This window comes from Zonotrichia leucophrys, chromosome 4 (assembly GCF_028769735.1).
Source record: "Zonotrichia leucophrys gambelii isolate GWCS_2022_RI chromosome 4, RI_Zleu_2.0, whole genome shotgun sequence".
NCBI lineage: Eukaryota > Metazoa > Chordata > Aves > Passeriformes > Passerellidae > Zonotrichia > Zonotrichia leucophrys.
Window position 1 is genome coordinate 28,888,617 of NC_088173.1, and position 13,828 is coordinate 28,902,444.

The 13,828-nt window shown below is 39.4% G+C and overlaps 1 protein-coding gene across 1 annotated transcript; it reads left to right on the forward strand.

Moving 5' to 3' along the window:
* Positions 1-1,589: 1,589 nt before the first annotated feature.
* LRIT3 (leucine rich repeat, Ig-like and transmembrane domains 3) lies at positions 1,590-13,313 on the forward strand. Its single transcript, XM_064712285.1, has 4 exons — positions 1,590-1,705; positions 2,969-3,447; positions 10,931-11,236; positions 12,250-13,313. The coding sequence occupies exons 1-4, from the start codon at positions 1,590-1,592 to the stop codon at positions 13,311-13,313; spliced, it is 1,965 nt and encodes a 654-aa protein (XP_064568355.1).
* Positions 13,314-13,828: the final 515 nt, after the last annotated feature.

Genomic DNA, 13,828 nt, shown 5'->3' on the forward strand with positions numbered 1-13,828 from the left:
AATAGCAATGATGTTATTCTGTCTAGTAGAAACCATTCTAATCTCTGTATTTGTATTTGTAATTTTGTTAAGATTATTGGGTGTGATTTTTCGTATTTGGTACCAGTAACATCCCACCAGCTGATTACAGCCAATTACACAATGTATCACAGACTACCACCTACCCCTATCGGGGTGAACCTTACATTGGTAAAACAATTAATTAAGCACCAAGACCTATTAGAAGTCTTGAAAGAAATCCGAGAAAGTGGAAAGAAAACCTTAATTACTGTCCAACATGGTACAAAAGAAATAACCAGAGTTCTACAAAGAATAAAATACGGATAATCACTGGTGAGATGTGATCTTTGGGTGATCACCAACTGCAAATGGAATCTTTGATAAGTTGTGCCACCCTATTCTAGTTTTACTAATATTAGTTAGGATAAGCTTAGGATTATCTATTACATTGTTAATTTGGAACTGGAGAATGCTACAACGAATAGCTGTACTAACCTCTTTGTCAAATGTACATGGTAAAGCGCTAAAAGACACTTATTGTCGTGGAAATTTTCCTTAAGTAAAAGAATTTACTTATTTCCTAGGAAAGGGGGGAATGAGACAGAATATCCATCCTGAACTAGGTAAAGTGTCTAGGAGAGGTAAAGGGTCTGTGGAGCTAAAGCTGAAGGAGAGGCCGCGTTCCAGAGACAGCGAGGAGACAGAGAAAGAAAAACAGAAAAACCACGAGGTCAATCTGCCCCCCACCTAGGAATTCCTCCGATAAAGAAGAATTAGTGCTAAGTGTCATGCAAGATGAATATGTATGAACTTATTGTGAAACTGTATGCATATGCATTTGGAAGGGGGATAAAAGGAGGTCTGAAATCTTCAGGGGTACGCATGCCCTTTTGGGGAGTCTTGCGTCCGGCGCGCGTCGTAATAAAGCATACCGGGCTTTACAACTTTTACAAGTTGTGAGGTTTCTTCTTTTCTCCGCAAAACACCTTTGTCAGTATGAGCAATGGATTTGTTCAGGGTGAAAAAGATGACTGCATAGGTTTAACTTCAACTATTATGTGTGTGTGTGCACATGCAGTTTGGCTTTGCAGTGTAAAACTTAAAGGATATATGTATTTTTCGCAAAACCCTGTTTTTACTGGAATTTTTAAAAGCTCTGAAATCTAGTCTTCCTATGAATTTGCCATTTTCAGTATTAAAGAAAATGCCATGCAATATCCTCATGGTGTACTAGATTTCCTTCAAGAACTTTGGAACGCTTTATAGACAGTATAATATATGCACTGCCTCTTAGAAGAAAAGAGATATTGTATTACACACTAACTTTACTATCTACACATTAAAACAGCCTTGGAACATGGCTGTTTGTGATTTGAAGCAGTGTGCTCTGACAGAGTAAAGAGTGAGCTGCTTTAACTGATGGCATTCAGGATACATTTGAAGGTTAAGCAACCACAGATCTGGGCTAATCTGTTGTAATCTGCTGTTACTAAATGGATGGCTACATTCACATTTGTAGCACACTGCACATGAATGCCTAGGAGTAAAGCTTTCACATTTCTTCATGTCAGTTCTTCTGGGAGGAAGCCATGTATCTGTTTATTTGCTTCTACCTCCTAATGAGTTTTTTTGAAGAAATTCATGGCTTTTGTCCTTCACAATGCACTTGCGTTTACCATGGCAGAAGTGATGGCACTGGAACAAGGTATATATTTTATTATTTGTTATATCAGGACATTTATAAGAAAAAGTGTTGAAGAAATTGGAGATAACATTCTCAGACATTGCAAATTATTTCTAGCATAGTTGCAATGAAGCATATTTTACATTAGCACTCAATGGCTAACAGCATTCCTGAACAGGAGCAGATGGTGATTATGGCTTTGTACTTAGCAAATAGCTACTCTAAACCTTCATTTTCTGCAAGAGGCAATTTCTTTCTGCTCCATGATGTTCCTACCATTGCAATGTCCTTTCTATTTCTACAAACTAGTTTACTAGTGTAAGGATTCTGGTTAAACAAATACAGTAGTTTCTTTTTCTTTTTTTTTTAATCTGCAGTAAATTATGTAAATTTTGATAGTAAGAAGATTAATTTGAAATGTGGTGACCTGGTATTGTCGTGTCAATTTTAGGAGATGCTCTTTGTCATTGCTATTTATTGTCACAGTCTATCTGGAATAAAGCTGCATGAGGAAAAAATAAAATAGAGGAATAATCTAGAGAGAAGGGGGAGTAAATTAAGGATAGACTTATTGAAAGCAGGGGATCTTTCAAGCTAGTATGTGCATATAATATACCCCAAAGAAATTGTTTCCTGAAATCAAATAACTGAAAATGCTGAGAAATCCCATTTCGATGAAATCATTGTGAGCAGAAAGTTCTTTTCATCTCTGTAAAGCAAGTAATTTGTACATAGACATCAACAAGAGGGCCAGAAAGCTCTTCTTTACTGAATGTTCTTTGGTATATTTAAAATTTTCAGTTGATTCCAAAAGGTAAGTATGGAAAATACTTTGCCTCCTCATCATACAGAAAAATTAGAGATTATTAATCTGACTTTTGAATTTTAATATTTTTAATTAGGGGCATGTATTTCCCACTTGAGACACATGCATGTATTATTCCTTGGACAATGGCTTCTGTCTTTCAGTTGTCAGTAGAGTGAGGGGTGGATAGAGGGTGGTGCTTATATACTTTAGAATAAAGCAAATCTAGGTTTCATGTGAAAGGATCAGTTCTGGTTTGTATTCTTTTTGTCTTTAGAGACTCCATGTTTGTGGAGTTTGTTCAAATTTTAAATGCAGAGGACTGTTCTTGATTTCTGTGTTCTTGGTTCTGGTAGTAGTGTTGCAGAAAGCTACAGCATTTGCATTTAAATCTGAAATTCAAATTTCTGCTAAATAAATGCAAATATGTCTCTCTCCCTCTTTTTTTTTTTTCTTTATTTTTCCTTCCCTGTTGCTAGGTCTGTACTCTGTAATGACCCTGACATGTATGAGATCCCTGTGAATGTTCCTGTGGATACTGTAAAGCTTCGTATCGAAAAAACTGTCATACGAAGGATTCCGACTGAAGCCTTTTACTACCTGGTAGATCTCAAGTACCTGTGGGTCACTTACAACTGTGTAGCCAACATTGATATCAGCAGCTTCTATAACTTGAAACAGCTGCATGAGCTGAGGCTGGATGGTAATCTGCTCTCAACTTTCCCTTGGGAATCCCTGGCCGAGATGCCCAACTTACGGACTCTTGATCTCCACAACAACAAGCTGACCAGCATTCCCGCTGATGCTGGCCGCTTCCTGAGAAACCTCACCTACCTGGACTTATCCAGCAACAAGCTGACCACCTTGCCATCAGACCTCATGGACATTTGGCCCCCCTTCTCAGGAGCTATTGTATCCAAGAACACAGACATTCTGGTGACACAGAGAGTAATCTTGGGTATGTTCAGCAGCCCGTCTCATTCCTTACCAAAATATACCTGAACATTAACTTCCAAGTGAGAACAGTTAGGGGACCAGCCTAGCATTCAGGAAAGGGGGTTTTACCCAGGTCACTCTTGTGGTTTGCTCTGTGCTCATTTATTTATTTTCTACTGGTAACAAAAAACCATAATATGAAGATGGTGACCTCCATGTGTGTTGTTACCTCAAAGCTATAAAACTGAAGTAAAAGCTGTGAGAATCCAGATTGCAGGAATACAGGCCATTCACTAGCTATATAAATAGAGGTCTTACATTGTGTTTCTGATGACATTTCCCTCATCTTTCTTTGTGTTTGCAACTGTAAGCATGTCCATCTGCAGCTGCTTTTTTCCAGAGGCTCCCAAGACAAGCAAGCAGTTAGAGCTGATGCTCTTATAAAGCCTGTCCTGTGACCCAATGCTGCAGATGGTGTTGGTGGCTTAGAAGAGGGCAGCTCTGGTCTCCCTGGGACCTCTGCTGACCTTGCATTACTCTAAAACTGATTGATTATCCTCAGGTTTTTTGCAATTTACATATTGAATATGAGAGAAAATAGGACTATGATCCCTATTTGTTCATGGTACTTTATTTATTAATATCTAAGGTAAGTATTTAAGAATAATTTGGTCAGAATGTTTTGTTTCATAATTTGATCCCCTTCTCTAGCATGCAGTTGCATCAGTTCTGTTTGTGGCATTGTGCTTTATCTGACACTTTATCTCCACTTCCAGGTCTTGCCAGGGTAACCCCTTTCTCTTTTTCAGTCTCAGGCTGGAACAGTTCTATGAATACTGTTCTTCTCTATAACTGTTTACATAGAAGTGCATATTTTGATGTGTTTGTATTGCAGCAGGTGGAAGGGAGGAAAACCATCTGGCTGTATCTACTGCAGTAATTCTATAAGCACAGGTAAAGATCCGTCCTGCATTGTACTGCCCAATATTTCCAATTTCTTGATCTAAACTCCCATTTGTTTAGCTGCTTTGTTTCACAGCAGAAGCTGCAGCTTGAAACTCTCATTCAGATCATATTTTATATAAGTAATTTAATAGATGCAAGTAGGTTGCATGGCTTCATAAACATGATAACTGTAGGCTTGCATGATAAAGGGTTTTGGTTTATTCAGACTTTAAAAAAATAAAAGACTAAAAGCTGTAAAAGTAAGTCCATCTCAGTACTCCTTTCCCTGTCCCCACACTGAAGACTACAGGAGGCTGTAAAGTGGGAGCTGATTGTGCTAGATCTAATCTTCATAATCTCATGTGGGAGTCCCAGAGATTAACTGGTTTCCTTATCCTACATAGCCCTCACCACTTCAGGCAAAACTAAAGGAACTGAGAAAATAGAAGAACACAAAAATCCACCAAAAAAATCTTAAACACTCACACACTCTTCGCTCCCCTTAACTCTGGGAATCATCTGCAGGCTTCCTTGGTGCAGGCACTTTTCCAGCCTCCTGTAGTCCTGGCAAACCCTCTGGTGCCGGCATTGAGTTCTTTGAAGGCTTCAGATGTGACCTTTGGACCATTTTCTATTATGAAGTACAGCTGGGTTTTAATACAAGCCTACACAGAGTTACACACACTGGGTTTATACAGAACCTTGCTTCTCCTGGTTGTTTTTTTTTCCTGTTAGGTGCTAAGGAAGGCTCTGTGCAGCCATTATAGATTTGCACCTGTGAATACAAAATGCCAGGTGCTACTTTCCTTGTGTTACATTGAGTAAATTTACCTTGGGTAAGCTGTGAATCAATTAGCTGAATTTTTTTTTTTTCACGGACATGATAGTTTTCCTATGGGGGTGTTTTCTTATTCACTATAAAGTTTCTCATGTAGCAAGCAGTCAGACAGTGCTTGCTACATAGAAACTTTATAGTGAATAAGAAAACATCCCCTTTCTCTGGAGATTAGAAAGTGCCGTGCTCTTTATGAAGTGGGTTATTTTGACAAATTTATTTAGACTCCATTTGGTATTAGTGCTTCCTTTCTGATGGCCCTCTTTTCTCCACTGGGCTTGCTGGAGAAAGAAGTGCATCCCATCAATATCCTCCTCCTCCTCTGAGCCAGATAGGAATCACAGAGATATGTGGTCAGGAAGGACCAAGCCTACAGGGATACAGGTCCGGAGGAGCTGAGCCATTCTGGTAAAGTCAGTGCTGTTCTTAAAGCTGTGGCCAGACCACCCCAGAGCCTCCCATGGGCACCTCCTCCAGTGCTTATCTGTCTGTCAGGGTAGTGAGAAAGTTTCTCCTAATATCTAACCTCAATCTCCCTTACTGCAAACTAAGCTGATTACCTCTTGTCCTACAGGGCATGGGCATACAGAAAAACTAATAATCTCTTATTGTAAGCTTTCACAGGTTTTCCTTCCCTGCTTGCCATCCTAACTAACCACACCATTTCTTTCACCAGCTTCCAATATAATGTGGAAGCTTTTGTGGGTTTTTTGCTTGTTTGCTTGGTTGGTTTTTGTTTGAGTTGGGTTTTTTTTTTTTAATTTGGTTTGGTTTTGTTGGGTTTTTTCATTTGTCTAGTTTGGCTTTTTTTTTTTTTCCTGTGTGTGGTATTTTCATTTTCTTTTCATTTTCTATCATAGTTACTCGTTCCCTTTGGACACCTTTAGGTTGAAAAAATGTTTCTCTTAAAATGAGATGCCCACAATTCCATGCTTTGGTGTTCAAGAGTGTTCTGTGTGCTCCAGCCACTTTCTGGGGGAGCATTCAGCCTGACCTGTGTACCTGCATGGAATGATCACTGCAGCCAGAACTCTGCTGGAAACTGAATCCCATTTCCCAGAGTAAATAAATGCTGTTTTTGTCTAGTCAGGAACACAGCAGTTGGATTCTAATTTGTATAATCAATTATGACTTGAGCTGTCTTCGCTCCTGGTTCTGGCAAAACAAGATTGTCATATGCATGTAATTAACAAGATCAAAAACAGCAAGGCCCTAAACTCATATGTTTGTGCAAATGTATTTTTAAATTTTTTTAATACCAGGAGGCAATTTTATATTCAGTGGCTTGACTGAGCAAGACAGTTTCTTGAATGAGAAAGTTCAGGTTCCCCATGTTTACTTCAAGGACTCTTGGAGGAGCCAAAGGTTACTTTTGCTAGAGGACTGGAATGTTGACATCTCCTTATTCCAGTTCATCATCTCTGTACTAAGACGTTTGGGGTTTTTAGCTACTTCCCACTGTATGATGTTCCTCTGTGTGTGCACTATGCTAAATGAAAGAGGCTTGGGGAATGATTCTTGGCCCTTTGGCCAAGTGACTCCCGCTGGCTCTTACCCACACAGTTTAGGTGCAGCTCTCTTTAAAGCTGGCTGTCTGTTCCACACTTTGTAACATTTAGCTCTTGGTTCTCTGCGGGCTCTACAGGATGCTGCAGTGACTCTCAAATGTAATTCTGGGAATGGGGGTGTTTTTTATTAAGGGTAACCTGCCTGAAGTTATGTGAGAATTGCATTGGAAATCATTCATCTTTTGGATGATTTCAGCTTTTGGAATATGAAATAGCAGGGATATGTTGTATACCTGAAGGGCTGCCAGACATGCAGAATAGTTTGGAGGTACAAAACCTGCTGCACTTGCTTTGGGGGAAACAACAGGATAGAGAGAGCCATCCTTGGTGTGGTCTCATCCACAAGCCTTCCAGTGAGCAACCCCTGGAGTGCCAACTGTCCCTGGACCCGTGTCTGGCTTTGTCTTGGAAAGTGCCCTTTGCACCAGCTCAGAACAGAACTGTGGAGTGAGCTGAAAATTAAACAGTGCAAATGACTGGGGGAGCAGTGTGTGAATTCCTCTGGCCCTCATGGTTACCTCTGGAGCCACAGCCTGATACTTTGATCCAAACCACAACTACATTTCAGCGCTGGCTGCTGTACAGAGATTTACATTTCTGGCAGGAATGATGGCAGTAGCTTTTTCCATATGGTGGATTCTAGTGAGTCATTGAGAGGAACAGAAGAGTCCAGTATTTGACAGAGTGGCAGTTATGGGAGCTCTTGCCTCTGTTGCATGCAGAGGTGCAAAAAACTTGGAATACTGCAGGTCCATCAGGCTCCCACCTGTTAAGCTGAGCCAGTGGGCAGATATTGCTTTTCCTGAAACTACTCCCTTAGCAATTGCCATGTGGGGAAAATGCTGTGACACGGTGTTGGATATGGAAATTACTCTTTAGAACCATGGATCAAAATGTGTTCGTTCAGTTGGAAAGAGCCTAGGGTAGGCTGGCCCAAGCTGTGGTGACTATTTCTATCAGCCCAAAACTTGAATAGTTTACATCTTGCTATTTTGCAGCAACTAAAAATCAGTGTGTTACACAAGTTATGGTCTGAGTCTGGTTACTGATTAACAAAGGAAATTTTGCTCATAGCTAAAGTCCATATTGACACAGCCCAGGGAAACCCTGCTTACTGAGGAGACTACAAAGATGTGCATGCACAGGCACACATATGCATAAGTTTGCCATTGTACGTGCAAGCATGCATATGAATGTGTGAGAGTAAATATAAAATATGCTAAATCTAGAATAAAGGGTTTTAGAGCATTTTATAATTAATAATTAATATTAAAATAGCACTGCATTGGTATATCACAGTGCATAAATATTTAGCAATGTTTGTTTTACCTTGGCTAGTATTTCTTTCTCAGATCAACAAGCTGTCTTGATGTTACTACAAAAGAATCCAGGGTTTATAAAGATACTCTCTTTCCTCAGATATGTGTACCATCAGAGATTTATCATTATTTTAATTTTTACTTCTTAAGAAATTTTTTCTTTTATTAAAGCCCCCTAATATTTTCAGTTTTCTAATTCTGCCCCCCCCCCCCTTTTTAACCTTTTCTTTATTCTTTCATGTGTTTGCTTTCACTTCTAACATCTTGTCAGCACAAACTGTTGAATGAAGTTCAAAATGCCCCTTGTAGCTTGGAAACTAGGTTTACATTCACATTTCTGTTCTCTTCAAAATTAGCTGAAGTATGATGAAATTCAGTGTTTTATCTTGCTTCCAACTCAATAATGCTTTCATCCTTTCATATTTAGAATTCACATAACTTGATGATTTACAATGGCTAGAAATAATGTGAGTACTGTCAGATATTGGCAAGAAAAACTGAGGGGCTGTGCTGTGGGGGCAAGGAAGGAACTAATGTAGCTGTATCTATTATATATATTTATATAAATCCTGCTTCTTTAGGCAGTTTCATCAGGAAGCATGATGGATGGGGAAGATGAAGTGGCTGACTGACATAACTCTTCTTCTGCCCTACAATCAGATGGTCACACCTGTGTCCAGGCTGGTCTTCACAGACATCCAATCTAAGGACTGTTCATTGTTGCTTCCTCATTCCTTTCATTTTGTCAGTTTCTGATACCTATTATAATGACTTGGGCTTTTCTTCAGGACACTGGGAGATATGAAAGCTGCATATGTATATATATTAGGAAAAGTTCCTTCACTGAAAGGGAGCTCAGGGAAGTGGTGGAGCCACCATTCCTGGAGGTATTTAAAAGACATGTAAATGTGGCCCTCAGGGTCATGGTTTAGTGCTGGACTTGGCAGTGCTGGGTTAGCAGTTGGACTTAATGGTCTTAAAGCTCTTTTCTAATGTAACCATTCTTTCGTTCTGTTTCAAAGGCTTTGAGTGCTTCCAGTAGGTTAAAAACAGTAATAAATCCCTTCCTTTCCTGCAGTAAATTTCTTAACATAGTGAGGAAAATTGCAAGAAAGTGAGAAGAAAATTACCGGAGTATTGTCTCTGACTACAGAGCCTCCCTAACTGAAAAGATGAGCACAAATAGTTACATATCTGTGCCTGATTGAGCAGAATTTCTGTGAGCACAAGCAGCTGATGTACCTAGATATAGAAAACACTTGGATAGTATCTTTTCTCCTTATGAATATGTGTGTGAAGTTCACAGGCAAAATTTTTATGTTTTGGAGATTTTTTTGAGGAAAAGCAGTTGCTGCTTTCCTCACTTTCCTTTGACTTCTCCTTCTCTGTTCCCCAGAAACAATAAGTAGTGAATAGATGTAAAATCTCCTCTGTCTGGAAGGGATGAAATTGGATTGTGATGTCAAAGTCATGGAATCTCTTCAGGTCAAGTGTTGTTTTAAAGAGCAGAGATTAATAGGGGTTTACCATAGTTTTAACCAATCACTACCATTGTGCTTAAAATAACCTAATCTTGGTCTGGTCATAAAAGGAAGAAGTAGTTAAATATTCATGTATTCTTTCATCTGCAGGTTTTTCCAGAGCAACCCATCATTTTTCCAATAGCTGTTTTGATGATTCTTAAAATTACACTCTGAAAAATATTTGCAGGTGTTCAGGGCTCTTTTTTCTTTCAACACTGGTTTGACTTATATGACTTGTTTATTGTACTGATCAGTAAATTCAGTAGTGAGGAGTCCTTGCATCCCTTATTTCAGACCATAAGTTTTGTTTATTAGTAGTACTTGGAGAAAATGAGAACGGCATATTCAAAAGTATGAGTCCAATAGGAAAATAATTGAACTCCTGAGTGATATGCTGTGTCGTATTTTTATCTGGTGAAGTCACTGTTACTCTATGAAAGTCAACATAGTGGGGCAGCTGAGGATTTAGACTGATATTCCTCAGAAATGGTTATTCTCTTCCAACATCATAAATTCACAAAGAGGGAAAAGCTTCTAATTAATATACTGGAAGCAAGAAGCAAACGTTATTGGCTCTGACAGAAGAGAGATACGGTTCTTGTGTGCCATCATAAGAATATTGTAGTCACTATGGTGTTTTGTTGTCCTTCCTATTTTCTACTCCTCTGTTATTCTTCTTGAATATATTTCAGAGCCTGTAGTGAAGCCAACTTCTAACAATACTGGTGGTTCAGAGCCAGATAAAAATTTTGTTGGCCTAAAACTTTTTCTCCTTAGCCTTTATCCCTTTTTCTCAAGGGGCAGAGATGTTGGTGTAAGCTCTAAACCCTTAAATCATTGTATTTTCCTCAAGCATTGAAAAAAGGGTCAGGGAAGGTCAAGCTGTAAGAGTCTAAAGGAGAACTAAGAGGAGAGGAGTGTGACAAGAAGCAAAGAGAAGCTGTCTTTCCAGGAGGCACAGACAGGTGAAAATGTATCATCAGTCTTAAGACATCTTTTCAAAGTGGTCTTAAATGTGGTAGATAAATAGCAAAGTTAAGCACAGGTAATGCCAGCACATCACTAAGCTCCTGTAGACTTCTGTGAAGTTGTCTAGTTTAATAAACATTGATACTGTTTTCCCTAACCTCTGAGAATTCCCCCACCAATCAGCTGAACAAAAAACACAAGTTGAAAGAGAAAAAATTAGATCATAATAGGTCCAGGGTTGTCCTTGATTGTATTTGGTGATAGTCATGTGTCATACTGTAATCACAATATCCATGTACTGACTGCCAACTTTTTTTTTCTTTCCCCACTTCCCTTGTTGCCTCAGGTTTTCAGGACAACCCATGGTTTTGTGACTGCCGCATTTCAAAGCTAATTGAATTTTCCAAAATTGTGGACACCTCCGTTGTACTTCTTGATCCATTGGTTTCGTGTAGTGGACCTGAGAGCCTGGCAGGAATCTTGTTCCAGAGAGCTGAGTTAGAGCAGTGTCTTAAACCATCGGTGATGACCTCAGCAACAAAAATCACCTCCCCGTTGGGCAGCAACGTCCTGCTACGCTGTGACGCCACGGGGTACCCAACACCACAGCTCACTTGGAGTAGGTCAGACAATATTCCAGTCAACTACACAGGTATAACTGCTCTTTTATAGGAAATGGGAGAACCAAAACTGGTTGGGTTGCTTGTGCTTTGAGACCACTGCAATGAGTAACAACGGACCATGTGTTGTGTCAAGCTGGCAATCATGACTGTGCAACAGCTGTTATGAGATTCTCTGTCTAGTTCTGGGTCTTACCATATCCAGCAGACTCTTTTGGTTGTGGATGTGGTCCGTTACCAGAACAATGTGTGTGGAAGCGAGAAATGGATGAAGTGGGGGAAGGATAAAGGGAAATGGAGTTTGGGTTAGTTGGACCCTAACTCAGAAGCTAGAAAGGAGAGTTTTTTGCTGGAACCTCTGTTTAAAAATATTCATGTTAAAAAGGCCAGTGAGGCCATAACTGAGCAACTTAAAACTCAGCATTATAAACATAAAATTTTCCAAATTCATGTTTTCTGTGTGCAAAGGATGCAAGGCATCATTGTCTGACATCATTCTAACTGCTATGACAGATACTTAAGCAGTAACTTAAATGTAAAAAATGCTACTTGCTAATGCCAAGTAGTCAGCAGTTATCACAGGTCTGATGAAGGTAAGAGAACTGAAATATCTTAGGACAAAGGAAATTTCCAATGGAATTTTAAATGGGTAGCATGATAAGTGTCACAGGAAGTCAGTGGGTCTTGTATTTAAGAGTCAATAGCAGCTTTAAGACATTTGATTTCGCTTTATGTGGTTTTGTTTTTCTTAGTGAAATTACAAACTGTATTCTAATTACTCTAGACATTTATTTCCATTTTGACCCAAGCTGAGCACTTTTATTTAATAATAGAGTACGGCTGGGAATTCCATAGTTTATTTTGGAAATTTGGTTTGGGTTTTGTTTTTTTTTTTGCTGATGTGTTTTTTTGACTGCTTGTGTTTCATTTTTAAAATTTTAATACATGTAATTCCTTCTTGCAGAAAGGTAAGGAGTATTCTAATAATATTTACTTCCTCTTTACTTCCCATTCATAATGTTTTACTCTTTGCATTTTCCCATAGTAATTCAAGAAACTCCTGGAGAGGGTGTCAGGTGGTCCATAATGAGCTTGACAGGAATTTCATACAAGGACGCAGGAGAATACAGATGTAAAGCCAAGAACTTGGCAGGAATGTCAGAAGCTGCTGTGACTGTCACAGTGGTTGGTGTAGTTACTACAACTGTGTCACCACAGAAGTTTGGGAGGAAGCCAGAGGCTGAGAGGCAGAATACAACTCAGGAGGAATCCAAGCAGGAACCCGAGAGGACAACCACACCTCTTCCCATCACATCGACCACCACAGCTCTGGTGAGCACTGAAAGATCAACCAGCATGACTTTTACTGACAGGAAGCAATCCAGGCTCATGCTAGATGGAAAGAAAGTTTCAAAGGCAGTGACAAATGGAAACAGAAAGCAGATTGGAGAGTTAAGCAAGAAAGGTGAGGATACTCTATTGAGTGCAGCAGGTATGGCTGAGCAAAATGTTACTGTGAAGAACCTAAGGGTGATCAGTGAATCTGATGAAAGAGTGACCTTAACTTGGAAAACTGTCAATGCCACAGGCAATTCTGCTGTGACTGTGTTATACTCCAAGTATGGTGAGAAAGATATGTTGCCTCTCAGCACAGATTCTAACAAAAACAAAGTCACAATCGATGGTTTGCAACCTAGTACTCAATATATGGCATGTGTGTCACCCAAAGGCGTGCCACCTACAAAAGAGCAGTGTGTTGTTTTCTCCACTGATGGGTTAAATGAAGAAAGCAGCTCTGAGTTTTCCATTCTGATAGTGGGCAGCAGTGCAGCATGTGTGGTTGTTTTACCTTTGATATTTTTCTTACTCTACAAAGTTTTGAAACTTCATTTGAAACCAAAATCTGCAAAGGAAGCTGAACTTGCAAAAGAGACTTATGTGCAGTTTGAAACACTGTCGCTGAAGCCTCGAACACTGGGTGCAGGAGACCAGCTCTGGGCACGGAGGTACACGGATGAGTCAGAAAGACTTCTCCTTTGCTCTAGGTCAAGCATGGATTCTCAAATGACCTTCAAAAGTGAGGGCTCCAGGTCTGAGTATCTGTGCTGAACATGGGTCAGGGTGGAGATGAAATAAATAATAGGCAAAATTAATTCAAAATGGTGATGCTGTGTCTGGAAGCAGGTTGATGCTAGATGGTGGTCAGAATACATTATCTGATGTAATAGAGTCTTACTGGGTGGTGGTGGGTAGGAGGGGGAATAGAAGAAAAATGTTGCCTGTTTATTTTCTTATTTTTTATGTTTGTGATTTTGGATGTGAAGGAGTGATGTTCTTCCAAAGAAAAATACAGCATGAAATGGCTCTATGGTTAGATATTTTTTGATTTTATTAAAACATTTCTGTTTTCTCTCATTTTACCATATGATGTGCTAGTGGCATGTATCAAACATGAATCACAATCTTCTCAAAGTTGATGTACTTCAACACAATAGGAAAACAGTTTTAACTACTTCTATTGCGATGAAAACTTTATTTGAATCTACAGCTTTTCTTGTATCTTGGGTTGAAGTAGTCTCAGTCCAGACAGAAGTCACAGTTTATGGGCTCTTGAGAGGTACAAT

What these genes read in the sequence shown, in the direction of transcription:
- LRIT3 (XM_064712285.1), top strand. Translation starts at nt 1,590, where the DNA reads ATGTATCTGTTTATTTGCTTCTACCTCCTAATGAGTTTTTTTGAAGAA. An exon ending in AGTGATGGCACTGGAACAAG is followed by an intron (nt 1,706 to 2,968) that starts GTATATATTTTA and finishes CCCTGTTGCTAG; the next exon opens with GTCTGTACTCTGTAATGACC. An exon ending in TATTCCAGTCAACTACACAG is followed by an intron (nt 11,237 to 12,249) that starts GTATAACTGCTC and finishes ATTTTCCCATAG; the next exon opens with TAATTCAAGAAACTCCTGGA.